Source organism: Myotis brandtii, unplaced genomic scaffold (genome assembly GCF_000412655.1).
Source record: "Myotis brandtii unplaced genomic scaffold, ASM41265v1 scaffold1616, whole genome shotgun sequence".
Taxonomy (NCBI): Eukaryota; Metazoa; Chordata; class Mammalia; order Chiroptera; family Vespertilionidae; genus Myotis; species Myotis brandtii.
In genome coordinates this window covers 343,292-358,728 of record NW_005355904.1, presented here as the reverse complement: position 1 = coordinate 358,728, position 15,437 = coordinate 343,292, and the positions used below count along the sequence as shown (strand labels likewise).

Below are 15,437 nucleotides of genomic sequence, written 5' to 3'. Positions count from 1 at the left end.
CATACCGCTCCCCCGCTGCCCCTGTCCTAGGGGCGGCACCGGCAGCGGAGGCGGGGGCCGTGGCCCCTTCCGGCAATAGCACTCGCAGCTCCAGGGGCGGTGAGATCAAACGGCAGTTGGTGTACGTGTTCACCACATGGCGCTCGGGCTCGTCCTTCTTCGGGGAGCTCTTTAACCAGAATCCCGAGGTATTCTTCCTATACGAGCCAGTGTGGCACGTGTGGCAAAAACTGTACCCAGGGGACGCCGTGTCTCTGCAAGGGGCAGCGCGGGACATGCTGAGCGCTCTCTATCGCTGTGACCTCTCAGTCTTCCAGCTGTACAGCCCCGCTGGCAGCGGGGGGCGCAACCTCACCACACTGGGCATTTTTGGCGCTGCCACCAATAAGGTCGTGTGCTCTTCGCCGCTCTGCCCTGCCTATCGCAAAGAGGTCGTGGGGCTGGTGGACGATCGTGTGTGCAAGAAGTGTCCACCCCAACGCTTGGCACTCTTCGAAGAAGAGTGCCGCAAGTACCACACGCTGGTCATCAAGGGCGTGCGTGTCTTCGATGTGGCCGTGTTGGCGCCGCTACTTCGAGACCCGGCCTTGGACCTCAAGGTCATCCACTTGGTGCGTGATCCTCGTGCTGTGGCCAGCTCACGCATCCGCTCGCGCCACGGTCTCATCCGTGAGAGCCTGCAGGTGGTACGCAGCCGGGACCCGAGAGCCCATCGCATGCCATTCCTGGAGGCTGCTGGCCACAAGCTGGGTGCCAAGAAGGAGGGTGTGGGTGGCCCAGCAGACTACCATGCACTTGGCGCTATGGAGGTCATCTGCAACAGCATGGCCAAGACACTGCAGACAGCCCTGCAGCCCCCTGACTGGCTACAAGGCCACTACCTAGTGGTGCGGTACGAGGACCTGGTGGGAGACCCCGTCAAGACCCTACGGAGGGTGTACGACTTTGTGGGACTGCTGGTGAGCCCTGAAATGGAGCAATTTGCCTTGAACATGACCAGTGGTTCGGGCTCCTCCTCCAAGCCTTTTGTGGTGTCTGCCCGTAACGCCACTCAGGCAGCCAATGCATGGCGGACTGCCCTCACCTTTCAGCAGATAAAACAAGTGGAGGAATTTTGCTATCAGCCCATGGCTGTGCTGGGCTATCAGAGGGTGAATAGCCCCGAGGAAGTCAAAGACCTCAGCAAAACCCTGCTCCAAAAGCCCCGGCTCTGAGGGTTTCTTGGGAGGCCTGACTGGAGGTGGGAGACACCCACAGGAAGACTGTTGAGGTGGGAGACAACCCACCCACAGGGGACTGTGGTGTGTTTAAACAGAAACAGTCCAGACCCAAGCCGAGGAAGCCCACATATTCTACTATAGATGTATAATATAAATAACCACACAGACACTTGCTGTCAGTGTTCCCAGTCTTGCATTTCAAGAACAGTCACAATACACACACATCTCAGAAAAGGCGAGACTTGAAAGTTCTGACCAGCTGCCTTCCTGTCCTCTCCCTGCCTTTTCTCCCTTTCCCTTTCCCCCAGGTCTTACCCTCTCTCCTACCTGCCCTGCATTTTGAAGTGGGATACTGATTAAATCAAGATCCAGTAACCCAAATCTTGTTTACAAAGTTTTTGTGGTATCTGTGAACATGTAGTAGCATAATTTGGATGTGGGGTGAGGGAATAAAAAAAGGGGAAGTGGCCCAGGAGCCGAAAGCCCCATTGGGAATAATAAACCAAGGAGGCATTCATTTAAAGTAGACTTCTCTGTAAAAGCAAAGGTTATATGTGAGTATTAATAAAGAAGATAATAAATAATACTAATTTTTATACTTGCCTCCATTACTTTGGATTTACCTGTGTTGATCTGTAGCTTCAGACAGAATCTGCTTCCCATTCCTGAACTCCCATTTCCAGTCTGTTTCCTAGAGAACAGTTAAGATGGGTGGGAGCAGCTTCTTGCTCCCTGGGAGTTGTTTTCTTACATGTAAATTGTAGTCTGTCAGGTGCCAAGGAATGGGGAAACATCTTCAAATTCAAAACCAAGCCAGGAGCGCAGAAAGAATAAAGCATTCTATGTTAATTAATGAGTTAAGACTGGGGAATCCTAAAGCAGAGAATAATGTTTCAGTCCTGAGTTTAGTCCAGAAAAAAGATTAAAAAAAAAAAGAAAAGTATGTAATTAAAAAGTATTTCTGATTATTAGAACACAGACCTCATATGTTAGTGTGATCATATTGTGACAATGGTAGCAACTTCTTGGGTTAGAAAAGTAAGAGAAGTATATGTGTATGGCATGTCTTTCTGCTTCTGACACATTATGTGAAGGCATATGAAAAGGAAGTTTCACCTGAGAAGTGTAAGGGCACTCACAGGCTTTTCCTTGCTCTTGATCCAAATTAGTACAAAAGAGAATGTGAATTTATAATTGTTTATTTGGGATGCCCCTGGGGCATGCTGCTTTTCTTTATCATAGTTCCTAAAAGTAAAAGTGCAGAGAAACTATAACATGTGCCGACAGTATAAGGTTGCAGCTGAAAGCTTCTTTTAGATGTGAAAATAAACTATGAGCTAGTTAGTGTGTTGGATTTTGAGATTTGGTGTTTTCCACGGAGGAACCCATTGCAATTTTCCTCAGTGGCGTTGCTGCTGCACTGAGCCCATTGTGTGGGAGCATTTTGCAGAATGTCATATTACAATGCTACCAAACCTAAAAAGAAACGAGACAGTGTAATTACATATTACATTAAATGGGATACAAGTTCAATATAATTATGAGATCTCTGCAGGCCAACTTGTATGGGTTAAATGCTGAGGATTTTATTTTAAGGAAAGAATATTAAAAAATATGTACATGGGAAATATTTTGACATAGGATGATTCTTAAGTATAATTTTCATTATGTGAAATCTATACTGTTAAGAATTCCAAGGTAAATAAGCACAGAGGTTTAAACAAGATGTATTTAGCAGTGGATTTTATAACGAATTCTAGAATGGCTTATTTTTAATTTACTAAAATAGTTTATAATATTGTGTTTCTTAAGCCCTATTACAGCTATAACATAGTTCATGTTTTCAATGATAGCTTCATGGTAGTGCCTATGCTGAATTATCTTCAGCAGCAGAATATTTGTAATAGCTTTAATTTAAGAATACTTTAAAATTAAATGAACAAAATAAATATTAATGTTGGGTGAGTATAGATGAAACAGATTTGTGAGGAAATTAAGACAGCATAATTAAGAAGCAATTACTCAGAATAAAATAACCATTTAAAAAGAAATTTCATGTGGCATTCAGCTCTTCTCACTTAATCACAGTAAATTCATGCTTAGTTTCTCAGTGAAGGATTTTTAAGCAGTTGAATTCATTCTTTTCTCAGTATATTGAAGCACTTTGATTGCATTATAGTGGAATTACAATGTTCTGGGACCTTGATTTAACAATATATTAGATGCTGCATAGAGCCCTTGCAGCCTGCTGAGTATTTGTGGCCTCTGCTCAGATGAAATTTTAAGCTAAACACCAACAATTCTCCCTTGCTGTGTTCAAATCAGGTTTTCAGCTGTGATTCTCTTGTAGCAGCTGTATTCTCTCCACTCCCACTCCTGGGCTCTGTAATTTGAAAAGATGAATTGTTGCTCCTGGATATTTGTACCTAGCTGCATTCTAGGAAAGTGAGACAGGTGCAGTTTCCCCTAACAACCCAGATAGCCCTATCAGTGACATTCAGCTCCCACAGGCTGGAGAAGGAGAGCAGTGTTTTTTGGTGTTAATAAGCTCTGTCAAGCCCTTGGTGCAAGCAGACCTGTGCCTCAACAAATTACAACAGAGCCTGTGGCCATTTCTGAGGCAGCAAAATGTGAAAGAGGTTCACATTTCCCATCTTGGCAATATATCCATCAGCAGGAGGAAATATTTTTCAGAGCAGGTTATCAGAGTGATATTCATTATTTATTTATTTATTTATTTATTTATTTATTTAAAATTCTTTATTGTTTAAAGTATTACATATGTCTCCTTTCCCCTCCATTGACCTCTCCCCGGCCGGCTGCAGCTCAAAGGATCGCATGCCTGACTTACCCCTTTGACTTTGGAATGCTTTTATCAATGAGATAGTCATATTTATAAAATGAAGTACCCATTTCATTTAGTCAACAATATGCGTTTGGAACAAGGCAGCAGCACAGGCTGGAGCTTGAGTTTCAGGGAGCTCAGAGGCCCTCAAAGGCCTCATTCAGACTGACCATGGGTACCTGGCAGGCAGGGACTGGGGCAAATCCTGTTTCCTTCAGTGTCTATCACAGTATGAGTGCTTGATGAATATTTATTATGTAAGTGAATGGAATATGTAACTATCAAGTTTTGAAAGTCCTCAGAAGGGAAAGAGGAAGAATGTGTTACTTTTTTGGAGAGAGTGCTAGGCAATTCACCAAAGATTGCTGAAGGAAGTGGGCCTTAGGTTCTGTTTAGATGCGGGGCACGGGCAATAAAAACATCTTTAAGATTTCCAGAATGAGCTTGCGTAGACCAATATTTCTCACTGATGAATTTGAAACAAAAATTCAGAATTTCTGAATGTGGAGAGGTAAGTTTCCAAATGAGAAATTTGATTTATACTCTTTGTTTTCCCAAGAGCAGGTTAAAGTTAGGGATCATATACCTGCAAAATAAAGGCTGCCCTAGTGCCTAAGGGAGGGCTAGAAAGTTGTTTATTATTGCAGAAACCATGTGGCATATATTTATTGTTTTGAGTGCTGTGAATGTGCAGTTTGAAGGACTGTGAGGGGGATTTCACCCAGGCATAGGAGTAGCTACTTTCAAGAATTTGTGCTAATGTGGATGCTGAATGAGACCATGGCTGCCTGTTTCCATGAATCCCTGCCCAGCCCTGGCCTGTTCTGGTCGGGATTTCTGTTGTACACACTACAGTGTGGCTGGATTATGCTGTCAGTTTGAAATTAATGTGAATTTGAGTGAGGCCATAAATTAATATTCTCTGGTTCTAAGCAATGAAATAAAGATCACATTTGAAACTCAGTCTCTAAAGATGACTTCGGAAAGACCAGGAGAGAAATAAACAGGCGTGTGTTCTTCATAGTCATGAATAAGGATGAGGCATACCTCACCACTCCCCAACTTTCTTCCCTCTCTGTGCTCTCTGTCCCTGTGCATACAATGGAGTGTCTGAATGGTCTTTAGGTCTGAAGGAGAGAATATGTTCATGCCAGCTGATGGGCATGTGGAGAGGGACACTTGATCTCTGGCCTCCAGAGAGCGAGTGGCCAATGATTCTTTCCAACCGTATAACAGTTCTGTGTCAGGACCTACTGTGAACAGGTAGAAAATGAAGTGTGTGATGAGATGTCCCCAGGTAAATGCACAGTTTACAGAGCACTTTTGTCACTCACCTTGAGGAGGGCCCTTTCAAATCTGTCGTGGCTGAGAACGTAATTTCACAGTCTCCCTCCTTTCTGGGCACCCCAGCTGCTACTTCAGCAGTTCAGGTAGAGCCACTTAGCCGCTTGCCTACGGGCTCTGGTACAAGTGTTTAATAATTGAAATTACAGGGCTTGACTTTTATTACATCTGATACAATTCCACACACCCTTAATGAAGCAATGCTAAGGAAATTGTTAAATGCTGAATAACATCAAGTTTGCAGAACAGGAAATTTTATGAACCGGTGTTTGGGGATGGTACTGTTTATAAACTTGAAGGAGGCTTGAAGGGGCAGGAGCCTGTCTGTACGCTTGTCAGGATGTAACAGGTGGCCAAGGCCAAAGCTTAACTTTTGGTTGAACCAGTTGTTTGTAATCAGAGGGCAAAGTGTTTTTGGATTGCTTGAATTTTCGGCTTGTGACAGTCACCCGCCAAAGGAATAAATGTGAAATTGATCACTATAACCAAAAGCTACTCAGAACCATTCAGTAATGGTTCCAATCCCAGGTGCAGAGACAGGGCTTGATGGAAATTCAACTTGAAGCAGTTAGTCCTTAGACAGGACCAACTATGTAATTTTTTGGGCTCAGTGCAAAATGAAAATGTGGAACCCCTTAATAAAAATTATCAAACATTTTAATTCAGCAAACAGCAAGGAAGTGAGGCCCTTCTGAGTGTGAGGCCCACAAACTGCGTCCAGATGCAGATTTTGAAAAGCCTGACCACAGAGTAAATAATTGAAATTACAGAGAGAATAAATAAGAGTGGCCTTATACGCTCCTGGAAAGTAGGTGTAAAGTTATGAATTATTGTGTGTAACTATAATTACAGAAAAGATCCTAGCAAGACAAGTGCACTTTGTATGAGGGAATTCAGTGAGTGCACACAGGATGAAGTCCCTGGCGATTGCAGCAAATGATGGACAATGTCCTCTGAGTCATCAATGGGTCTTGATCCTTTTCAGATCCCAGACAGTCTATACTTTTGTGGAATCCATCTCAGAACAGGTCAGACATCTTCCGTGGGGATGACCTACTTGTCCTCAGTGTGTGGATGCTGGCAATGCCTGCTGATAATAATGTTCCCTCCCTTTGGGAACTACTGTGAGACTCTATTTGCATTGTGTATAATATACAGAGAAAGTCTGTATATGGAAAAGCAAAATGCAAGTCACAATAAACTGAAAGAATAAAGGTGCAAGATGTGCTTAAGCCAACTGCCATGCCTCCTCAGTGTGCTAAGTGGGGTCAGCTAAATTGACTTTTATTATAGATGTGATATGCTCCACTTTCCTCTGGGTAACAGTTCTTCATCCTCTCTACACCTCTTCTGTCTCCCATTTCTTCTCTACTTTGTGAAAGGATCCTGGATCTTTTTGAAGCTTTTATTTATCAGCCCTGCTCCAAGACACAGACTTTCTACTCCCTACTCCCCTTGCTGCCTCATCCATAAGTATCCTGGTGGTAGTGACTGCAGACTAGGATTCTTTGTAGCCGAATTTTTCTCCAGGCAGGAAAGGACAGGCCTTATTGTGTGTGTATCTTCCCAGCACTGGGCCACACCTCGTTTGTAGGTCTTTATGAAGTGAGTGCTAAATAAAAGATATAATCCAAGAAGGCAGAGCAGACAGGATTGAGGGGCAGACACTTTGTCAAAGAGTCTGTAGAGCTAGTTTGCAACAGTCTATGATGTCCTGAACTTCATGTGTGAGGCAGACAAGCTAAAAAGAAGGCAAATTCCTATGGATGAAAAGAATACCAAGTAATGCCTGTGGAAGGCCTCAAATGTGGTCTTTTAATGTTTGAAACAGAGAAATAATTAGAGTCCCCCCAAAGGAAGGTAACAACCAAATTACAGTTAAACAGAAATGATACAATTTTTTAAAGGGCCCAGTAGAGAAATATATTACTGCAGCACAGGCTGAGGCTGTGTACTGGTTTTTGCCATGTGGAGCTCACTGCCAAGGTGATCTTCTTTTAGGAAAAACTTCGGAAACAATTGGGAGGTCTAAAGATTACATTTCCATTTTCATATGTCCCAATTACTCTGGTAAACTATATTCTCTCTAGTGGTTCCTGGGAGGAATTAAAATATCTGATGCTCAATATCTTTAGATGAAAAAAGGTATATTATGTTATTTCTTTTTCTTTCTGAAATAACGGCATTCAGATTTATGATTTTTAGGCCTGTTATTTAACCAGACATGAGTTCTGAGTGCACTTTACTTAGGATCACTCTTTGCTGTACATGTTCTTCCATTTATATTTCTGCATTTCCCAAGTGACTTCTCTATGTATTGTGCCCTTTGTAACTTTCTATCACCATTTTAATTCATTTTCAAATGCCCTGAGTAGCGATACTCATGATGGTGATGGTAATAATCATGCCATCATTTACCCTTTGTTTGACATTCATTATGTGCCAATCACTGTGCAAAGCACTTTATGGGCATGATTTTATTTCATTCTCGTAACAATCCTATAGAATCAGTATTATTATTGCCTCTATTTTATAGAAAGGAAATATAGATTTAGATGGGTAATTTTCCTAATTACCACAGTTAGTAGTAATTTTCCCAAGGTCAAACAGCTAGTAAGTGAGGAAGCCTATTTCTTTTTCCTTTGAACACAAGAGGTCACATGGTTTCCACTTAAGGGATATCAACAAAATAGCAAATCCTCCCCCGCTGCCCCTGCCAAATGCTTTCTGAGAAATGCATCCTGGATGCATTATGCTTTCAGCCAGGTGGTTTCAGTACCTTTAGAGAAACATTTAAAATTGTTTTCACATATGTACATAGTTTTATTTCATTATTGAATTTATTGGAATGACATTGGTAAATACAATTACATAGGTTTCAGGAGTACAATTCTATAATGCCTCATCTGTATATTGTGTTGTGTGTTCACCATCCCCAAGTCCCCTTCCATCAACATTTATCCCCTATATACCCTCTTCTACCTCCCCCCACGCCCTTCTTTCTGGTAATCATCATACTGTTGTCTGAGGGTTTTTTTGTTTTTGTTTGTTTTTCCCCCGTAATCCCTTCACTAATTTCACCCAGCCTCGCAACTCCCTCCCCTCTGACAACTGTCAATCTGTTCTCTGTAAGTCTGTTTCTATTTTGGTTGTTAGTTTATTTTGTTCATAAGATTACACATATAAGTGAAATCATATGTTACTTGTCTTTCTCTGACTGGCTTATTTCACTTAACACCTCCAGGTCTATCCATGCTGTCACAAAGGGTAAGAACTCCGACTTTTATACAGCTGATGGGCACTTGGCTGCTTCCAAATCTTGGCTATAGTGAACATAGGGGTGCATATGTTCTTGTGAATTGGTGTTTCTGGTTTCTTTGGATATACTAGTATTGCCAGAAGTGGAATCATTGGGTCAAAGGCAGTTCCATTTTTAATTTTTTGAGGAAACTCCATATTGTTTTCAATAGTGGCTGCACCAGTCTACATTCCCCCAAATAGTGCCCAAGGGTTCCCTTTTTTCTACATCCTTGACAGTACTCTTTGTTGATTTTTTGATGATAGCCATTCTGACAAGTGTGAGGTGATATCTCATTGTGGTTTTAATTTGCATCTCTCTGATGATTAATGACATTGAGCATCTTTTCATACATCTGTTGGCCATCTGTATGTTCTCTTTGGAGAAGTGTATATTCAGGTCTTTTGCCCATATTCAATTGGATTGTTTGTTTTTCTGGTGTTGAGTTTTATAAGTTTTTTATAAATCTTGGATATTAACCCCTTATCAGATGTATCATTGGTGAATATGTTTTCCTATTCAGTGGGTTGTCTTTTCATTTTGTTGATGGTTTCCTTTGCTGTGCAAAAACTTTTTAGTTCAACACAGTCCCATTAGTTTATTTTTTTCCTTTGTTTCCCTTGCCTGAGGAGCTATATCAGAAAAAATATTGCTAAGAAATGTCTGAGGTTTTGCTACATATATTTTCTTCTAGGATTTTTATGATTTTGAGTTTTACATTTAAGTCTTTTATCCATTTTGAGTTTCATTTTGTATATGGTGGTCTAGTTTCATTTTTTTTGCCTATAGCTATCTACTCTTCCCAACACCATATGTTAAATAGACTGCCTTTACCACATTGTATGTTTTTGCCTTTCAATTATTAATTGAGCATATAGGTTTATTTCTGGGCTCTTTATTTTGTTCCATTAATCTATATGTCTGCTTTTATGCCATACCATGAAGTTTTGATTACTATGGCCTTGTAGTATAGTTGATATCAGGTAGCTGATATCAACAAAGAACTTTGCCGTACCATGCTGTTTTGATTACTATGGCCTTGTAGTATAGTTGATCTTAGGTAGCTGATATCAACAAAGAACTTTGTTCTTTCTCAAGATTGCTAAGGCTATTTGAGGTCTTTGTGGCTCCATATAAATTTTTGTAATATTTGTTTTAGTTCTGTGAAATATGCCATTGGTATCTTGATAGGAATTGTGTTGACTCTATAGATTGTTTTCTAAAGTTCTAATTTTTTCTATCCTTGAACATAACTTCTTTGTACCTTCTTCAATTTCTTTCCTCGGTGTCTTATAATTTTCTAAGTGCAAGTATTTTACATCCTTGGTTAAATATATTCCTAGATATTTTTAAAAATATAGATTTTTTTATTGATTTCAGAGAGGAAGAGAGAGAGAGAGAGAGAGAGAGAGAGAGAGAGAGACATCAATGATGAGAGAGAATCACTGATTGGCTGTCTCCTGCACACCCCACACTGGAGATCGAGCCTGCAACCTGGACATGTGCCCCGACCAGGAATCAAACCGTGACCTCCTGGTTCATAGGTTGACACTCAACCACTGAGCCATGCTGGCTGGGCTTGCTAGGTATTTTTTTTTATGCAATTGTAAATGGGATTGTTTTCTTCATTTCTCTTTCTCATAGTTCATTATTGATACATAAAAATGTAACAGATTTCTGGATATTTACTTTGTATCCTGCTACTTTACTAAATTCATTTATCAGTTATGGTAATCTTTAGGGATTTCTATATGCAGTATTATGTCATCTGCAAATAATGACAGTTTTACTTCTTTTTTAAAAATTTGGATGCCATTATTTCTTCCTCTTGTCTGATCACTGTGGCTAGAACCTCCAGTAATCCACTGAATAAGAGTGGTAAAAACAGGCATCCCTGTCTTGTTCTTGATCTTTTAAAAAAAAACTTTATTGTTGAGAGTATTTTCCCCCTATAGCCCCTTCCACCCAGTTTCTGCCCCACCCCAGGCCTTTACCACCCTATTGTATGTGTCTATAGGTAATGCATATGATACATATAAGAACATTGGCTAATATCTTCTCATCTCCCATTCCCCTCTTTCCCTCTAAGATTTATCAGTCTGTTCCATGTTTCCATGCCTCTGGTTTTATTTTATTCATCAGTTTATTTTGTTCATTAGATTTCTTGTTTGTTTATTTTAATTTTTAGATTCAATTGTTGATAGCTATGTATTTATTGCCATATTATTGTTCCTATTTCTCATCCATCTCCTCCTCCTCCTCCTCCTTCTCCTCTACTTCTTCAAGAATACTGGTCAACATTTCATGTAATACTGGTTTGGTAGCAATGAACTCCTTTAGCTTTTCCTTGTCTCTGAAGGTCTTTTTCTGACCTTCAATTCTAAATGATAACTTTGCTGAATAGAGTAATCTTGGTTGTAGGTCCTTGCTACTCATCGCTTTAAATATTTGTTGCCACTCCCTCTGGCCTGCAAAGTTTCTGTTGAAAAATCATCTCACAGTTGTATAGGTGCTCCCTTGTAGGTAACTGTGCTTTTAAGATTCTCTCTTTGTCTTTAACCTTTGGAATTTTAATTATGATGTGTCTTGGTGTGGGCCTCTTTGGGTTCCTCTTGATTGGGACTCTCTGTGCTTTCTGGACTTGTAAGTCTATTTCTTTCACCAGGTAGGGGAAGTTTTCTGTCATTATTTCTTCAAATAGGTTTTCAATATCTTGCTCTCTCTCTTCTCCTTCTAGCACTCCCCTAATGTGAATGTTGGTACACTTGAAGTTGTCCCAGAGGTCCCTTACACTATTTTCATATTTTTGGATTATTTTTTCTTTTTGCTTTTCTGAGTGGGTGTTTTTTGCTTCCTCATATTCCATATCATTAATTTTATTCTTGGAATTCTCTACTCTACTGTTAAATCCCTATAAATTATTCTTTATTTCAGTTAATGTAAGCTTAATGTCTGACTGGTTCTTTTTTATGTTTTTGAAATTCTCACTAAGATCCTTGAAAGTCTCATTAAATCCTGTGAAACTCTCATTAAGATCCCTGAGCTGCCTTGTAATGGTTGTTTTGAAATCTGTATCTAGTAGTTTGCTCACTTCCATTTCATTCAGTTCTTTTTTTGGAGATTTCTTCTATTCTTCCATTTGTGACATCTTTCTTTGTGTCTGCATTTTGGCTATTTCCCTGTGTTTGTATTAGGTAGAGCTGCCATGTCTCTTGGAGTTGGTAGAGTGGCCTTGTGTAGTAGGTGTCCTGTAGGGCCCAATGGCTGAGCCTCCCCAGTCACTTGAGCTGGGCACTTCAGGTGTGTCCCTGTGTGGGCTGTGTGCAGTGTTATTGTAGTTGAGCCTTGATTGCTGTTGGTATCACTGGGAGGAATTGACTTCCAGGCTGGTTGGCTTGTGAGGACCAGCTGTGACTACAGTGCAAGAGTTGCTGTGCAGGAGACACCCCTATGGAGCAGGACTTGCTTCAGAGGGGCTTTGATGCTCAATGTTGCTGCCCCTTGAGTGTGTTGTTTGTGGATGTGTAAGGTTGTTATCTGAAGCTGCCAACAGGTGCACTGGCTCTGGGGCCTCCTGGGAGGTGTAAAGTCAGTCACTGCCTGGGGCCACTCAGCAGGAGCTACAGAGTGATCTGCAGATGGCTGCTACTTGTACTGGGCTTGGAAGTGCCCAGGTGAGGCCAAGTTCTGAAGCAAGGCAGGCTGGTGCTACTGCCGGGTATTGGGCCTCTTATTGATAGGTATGGGGCATGCTGATGCCCACTGCTGCTTGTGTGAGATATTTTAGGAAAGTCTGAAGCTTGAGCCAGGACAAGCCATGCATATGGAAAAGCTGCTGCAAATAGCTTAGGTGTGGCTGCAAATTGGATGGGCAGGGTCTCGGGGAATCACCAGGGCAGAGCAAACAGTGTGAGCCATGCTGACGGAAACTCAGAAATGGCTGCCATTCAGCTCTGTGATAAGGGAGGTCCCCTCTGAGCACCCCTGTCTGGGAGAAAGCCACCCCTGAGTTCCTGCCCCTATGCCAGATGATCCAATTCCCAAAGCTGCCACTCCAGTGCTGGAGCCCAAAGGAAGAAAGTCCAGGTAAGCTTATGTGCCAGCCCTTTAAGAGGAACTGCCTGGGCCTCCAGCAGCCTCTGAGTCACTCAGCCACAATCCCCACTAGTTTTTATAGCCCGAAGTTACAGGGAATTTTCTTCCCACCTCTGGAATCCTGGGATAGGGTTTTGATGTGGGGCTGGGACACCTAGCTCCTCAAGGGAGGCCTCCACAGCAGAGATATCCCTCCTGATTAAAAAAAACTCCTCACGTGGATGTCAGACCAGCCCATTCTGTGCCTTTGCTCCTCCTATTCTGATGTGCTTTCTTCTTTACTTCTCGAGTTATAGGACTTCCATTCAGCCAGATTTCAGGTGGTTCTGAATGATGGTTGTTTTGTATTTTAGTTGTAATTTCAATGTGGTTGTGGGAGGTGGCGAGTATTGGTGTTTACCTACGCTGCCATCTTGGTTCTCTAAATTTCATCTTGTTCTTGATCTTAAAGGAAACAACTTGTAGATTTTGCCCATTGAGTCTGATGTTGGCTGTGGGTTTTTCATATATGGCCTTTATGACATTGAGGTATGCTCTCTGTATTCCCACTTTGTTGAGAATTTTTATCACAGATGTTTGCTGGATTTTATCAAATGCTTTTACTGCATATATTGGTGTGATCATGTGGTTTTTATCCTCAATTTTTAATGTGGTATTTCACATTTATTGATTTGTGGATTTTGTACTAGCCTTGCATCCCTGGAATAAATCCCACTTGGTCATGGTGCATGATTGTTTTAATATATTGATGGATCTGGTTTGCTAATATTTTGTTGAGAATTTTAGCATCTGTGTTCATCAGGAAGATTGGCCTATCATTTTCTTTCTTTGTAGTGTCTTTATCTGGTTTTGGAATTAGGATAATGCTGGTTTCATAAGACGAGCTTGGGAGTCTTTTCTCCTCTTGAATTTTTTGGAATAGTTTGAGAATAGGTGTTAGTTCTTCTTTGAATGTTTGGTAAAATTCACTTGTGGAGCCATCTTGTCCAGGACTTTTGTTTGCTGGGACATTTTTTTATTACTATTTTAATTTCAGTAGTTGTAATCTGTATATTCAGATATTCTGTTTTTTCTTTATTCAGTTTTGGAAGAATGTATGTTTCTAGGAATTTATCCCCTTTGCCCATATTGCTCAATTTGTTGGCACATAGTTGTTCATAATATTTTTTTTATAATCCTTTGTATTTCTTTGGTGTCAGTTGTTACTTCTACTCTTTCATTTCTGATTTTATTTATTTGGGTCCTCTATCATTTTTTTTGACAGGTCTGATTAAAGGTTTGTCAATCATGTTTTTCTTTCCCAAGAACCAGCTCTTAATTTCATTGATGTTTTGTAGTGATGTTTTATTTATTTATTTATTTTTTTTTTTGAAATTTGGTTGATTTTATTATTATTTTTTTTTTATTGCTTAAAGCATTACAAAGGGTATTACATATGTGTCCTTTTTTCCCCCGCCCTTGACAATACCCCGGTCCATTGGTTATGCTTATATGGATGCATACAAGTCCTTCGGTTGATCTCTTACTCCCCTCCCTTCTGCCCCCCAACCCTCTCTGGCCTTCCCACTGCAGTTTGACAATCAGTTTGAGGCAGCTCTGCCTCTGTATCTATTATTGTTCAAAAGTTTATAATGGTCTCTATTATCCATGAATGAGTGAGATCATGTGGTATTTTTCCTTCATTGACTGGCTTATTTCACTTAGCATAATGCTCTCCAGCTCCATCCATGCCGTTGCAAATTGTAAGAGTTCCTTCTTTTTTACAGCAGCATAGTATTCCATCGTGTAGATGTACCACAGTTTTCTAATCCATTCATCTACTGATGGGCACTTAGGCTGTTTCCAGATCTTAGCTATGGTGAATTGTGCTGCTATGAACATATGGGTGCATATATCCTTTCTGATTGGTGTTTTTGGTTTCTTGGGATATATTCCTAGAAGTGGGATCACAGGGTCAAATGGGAGTTCCATTTCCAGTTTTTTGAGGAAACTCCATACTGTCTTCCATAGTGGCTGCACCAGTCTGCATTCCCACCAGCAGTGCACAAGTGTTCCTTTTTCTCCACATCCTCTCCAGCACTTGTCGTTTGTTGATTTGTTTATGATAGCCATTCTGACAGGTGTGAGATGGAACCGCATTGTTGTTTTGATTTGCATCTCTCGGATGATTAATGACTTTGAACATGTTTTCATATGTCTTTTTGCCTTTCTTCTGTCTTCTTTCGAAAAGTATCTATTTAGGTCCATTGCCCATTTTTTGATTGGGTTGTTTATCTTCCTTTTGTTAAGTTGTATGAGTTCCCTGTAAATGTTGGAGATTAAACCCTTATTGGTGATAACATTTGCAAATATGTTCTCCCATGCAGTGGGCTTTCTTTTTGTGATGAAAAAGCTTTTTATTTTGATGTAAACCCATTTGTTTATTTTCTCTTTAGTTTCCATTTCCCTAGGAGCAGTATCAGTGAAGAAATTTCTTCGGCATATGTCTGAGATTTGCTGCCTGTGGATTCGTCTAGTATTTTTATGGTTTCCCATCTTATGTTTAAGTCCTTTATCCATTTTGAGTTTATATTTGTGTATGGTGTAAGTTTGTGGTCTAGTTTCATTTTTTTACATGTATCTGTCTAATTTTCCC

At 40.7% G+C, this 15,437-nt stretch overlaps 1 protein-coding gene across 1 annotated transcript; it reads left to right on the top strand.

Moving 5' to 3' along the window:
- Window positions 1-6: 6 nt before the first annotated feature.
- On the top strand, window positions 7-1,822 carry CHST2 (carbohydrate (N-acetylglucosamine-6-O) sulfotransferase 2). The gene has a single exon (XM_005862250.2). It carries the CDS (start codon window positions 276-278, stop codon window positions 1,212-1,214), a length of 939 nt encoding a protein of 312 aa, XP_005862312.2. The 5' UTR covers window positions 7-275; the 3' UTR covers window positions 1,215-1,822.
- The last annotated feature ends 13,615 nt before the right edge of the window (window positions 1,823-15,437 follow it).

Bases quoted from the DNA above. Each gene is read 5' to 3' on its own strand.
- CHST2 (XM_005862250.2), top strand. From the start codon at position 276: ATGCTGAGCGCTCTCTATCGCTGTGACCTCTCAGTCTTCCAGCTGTAC.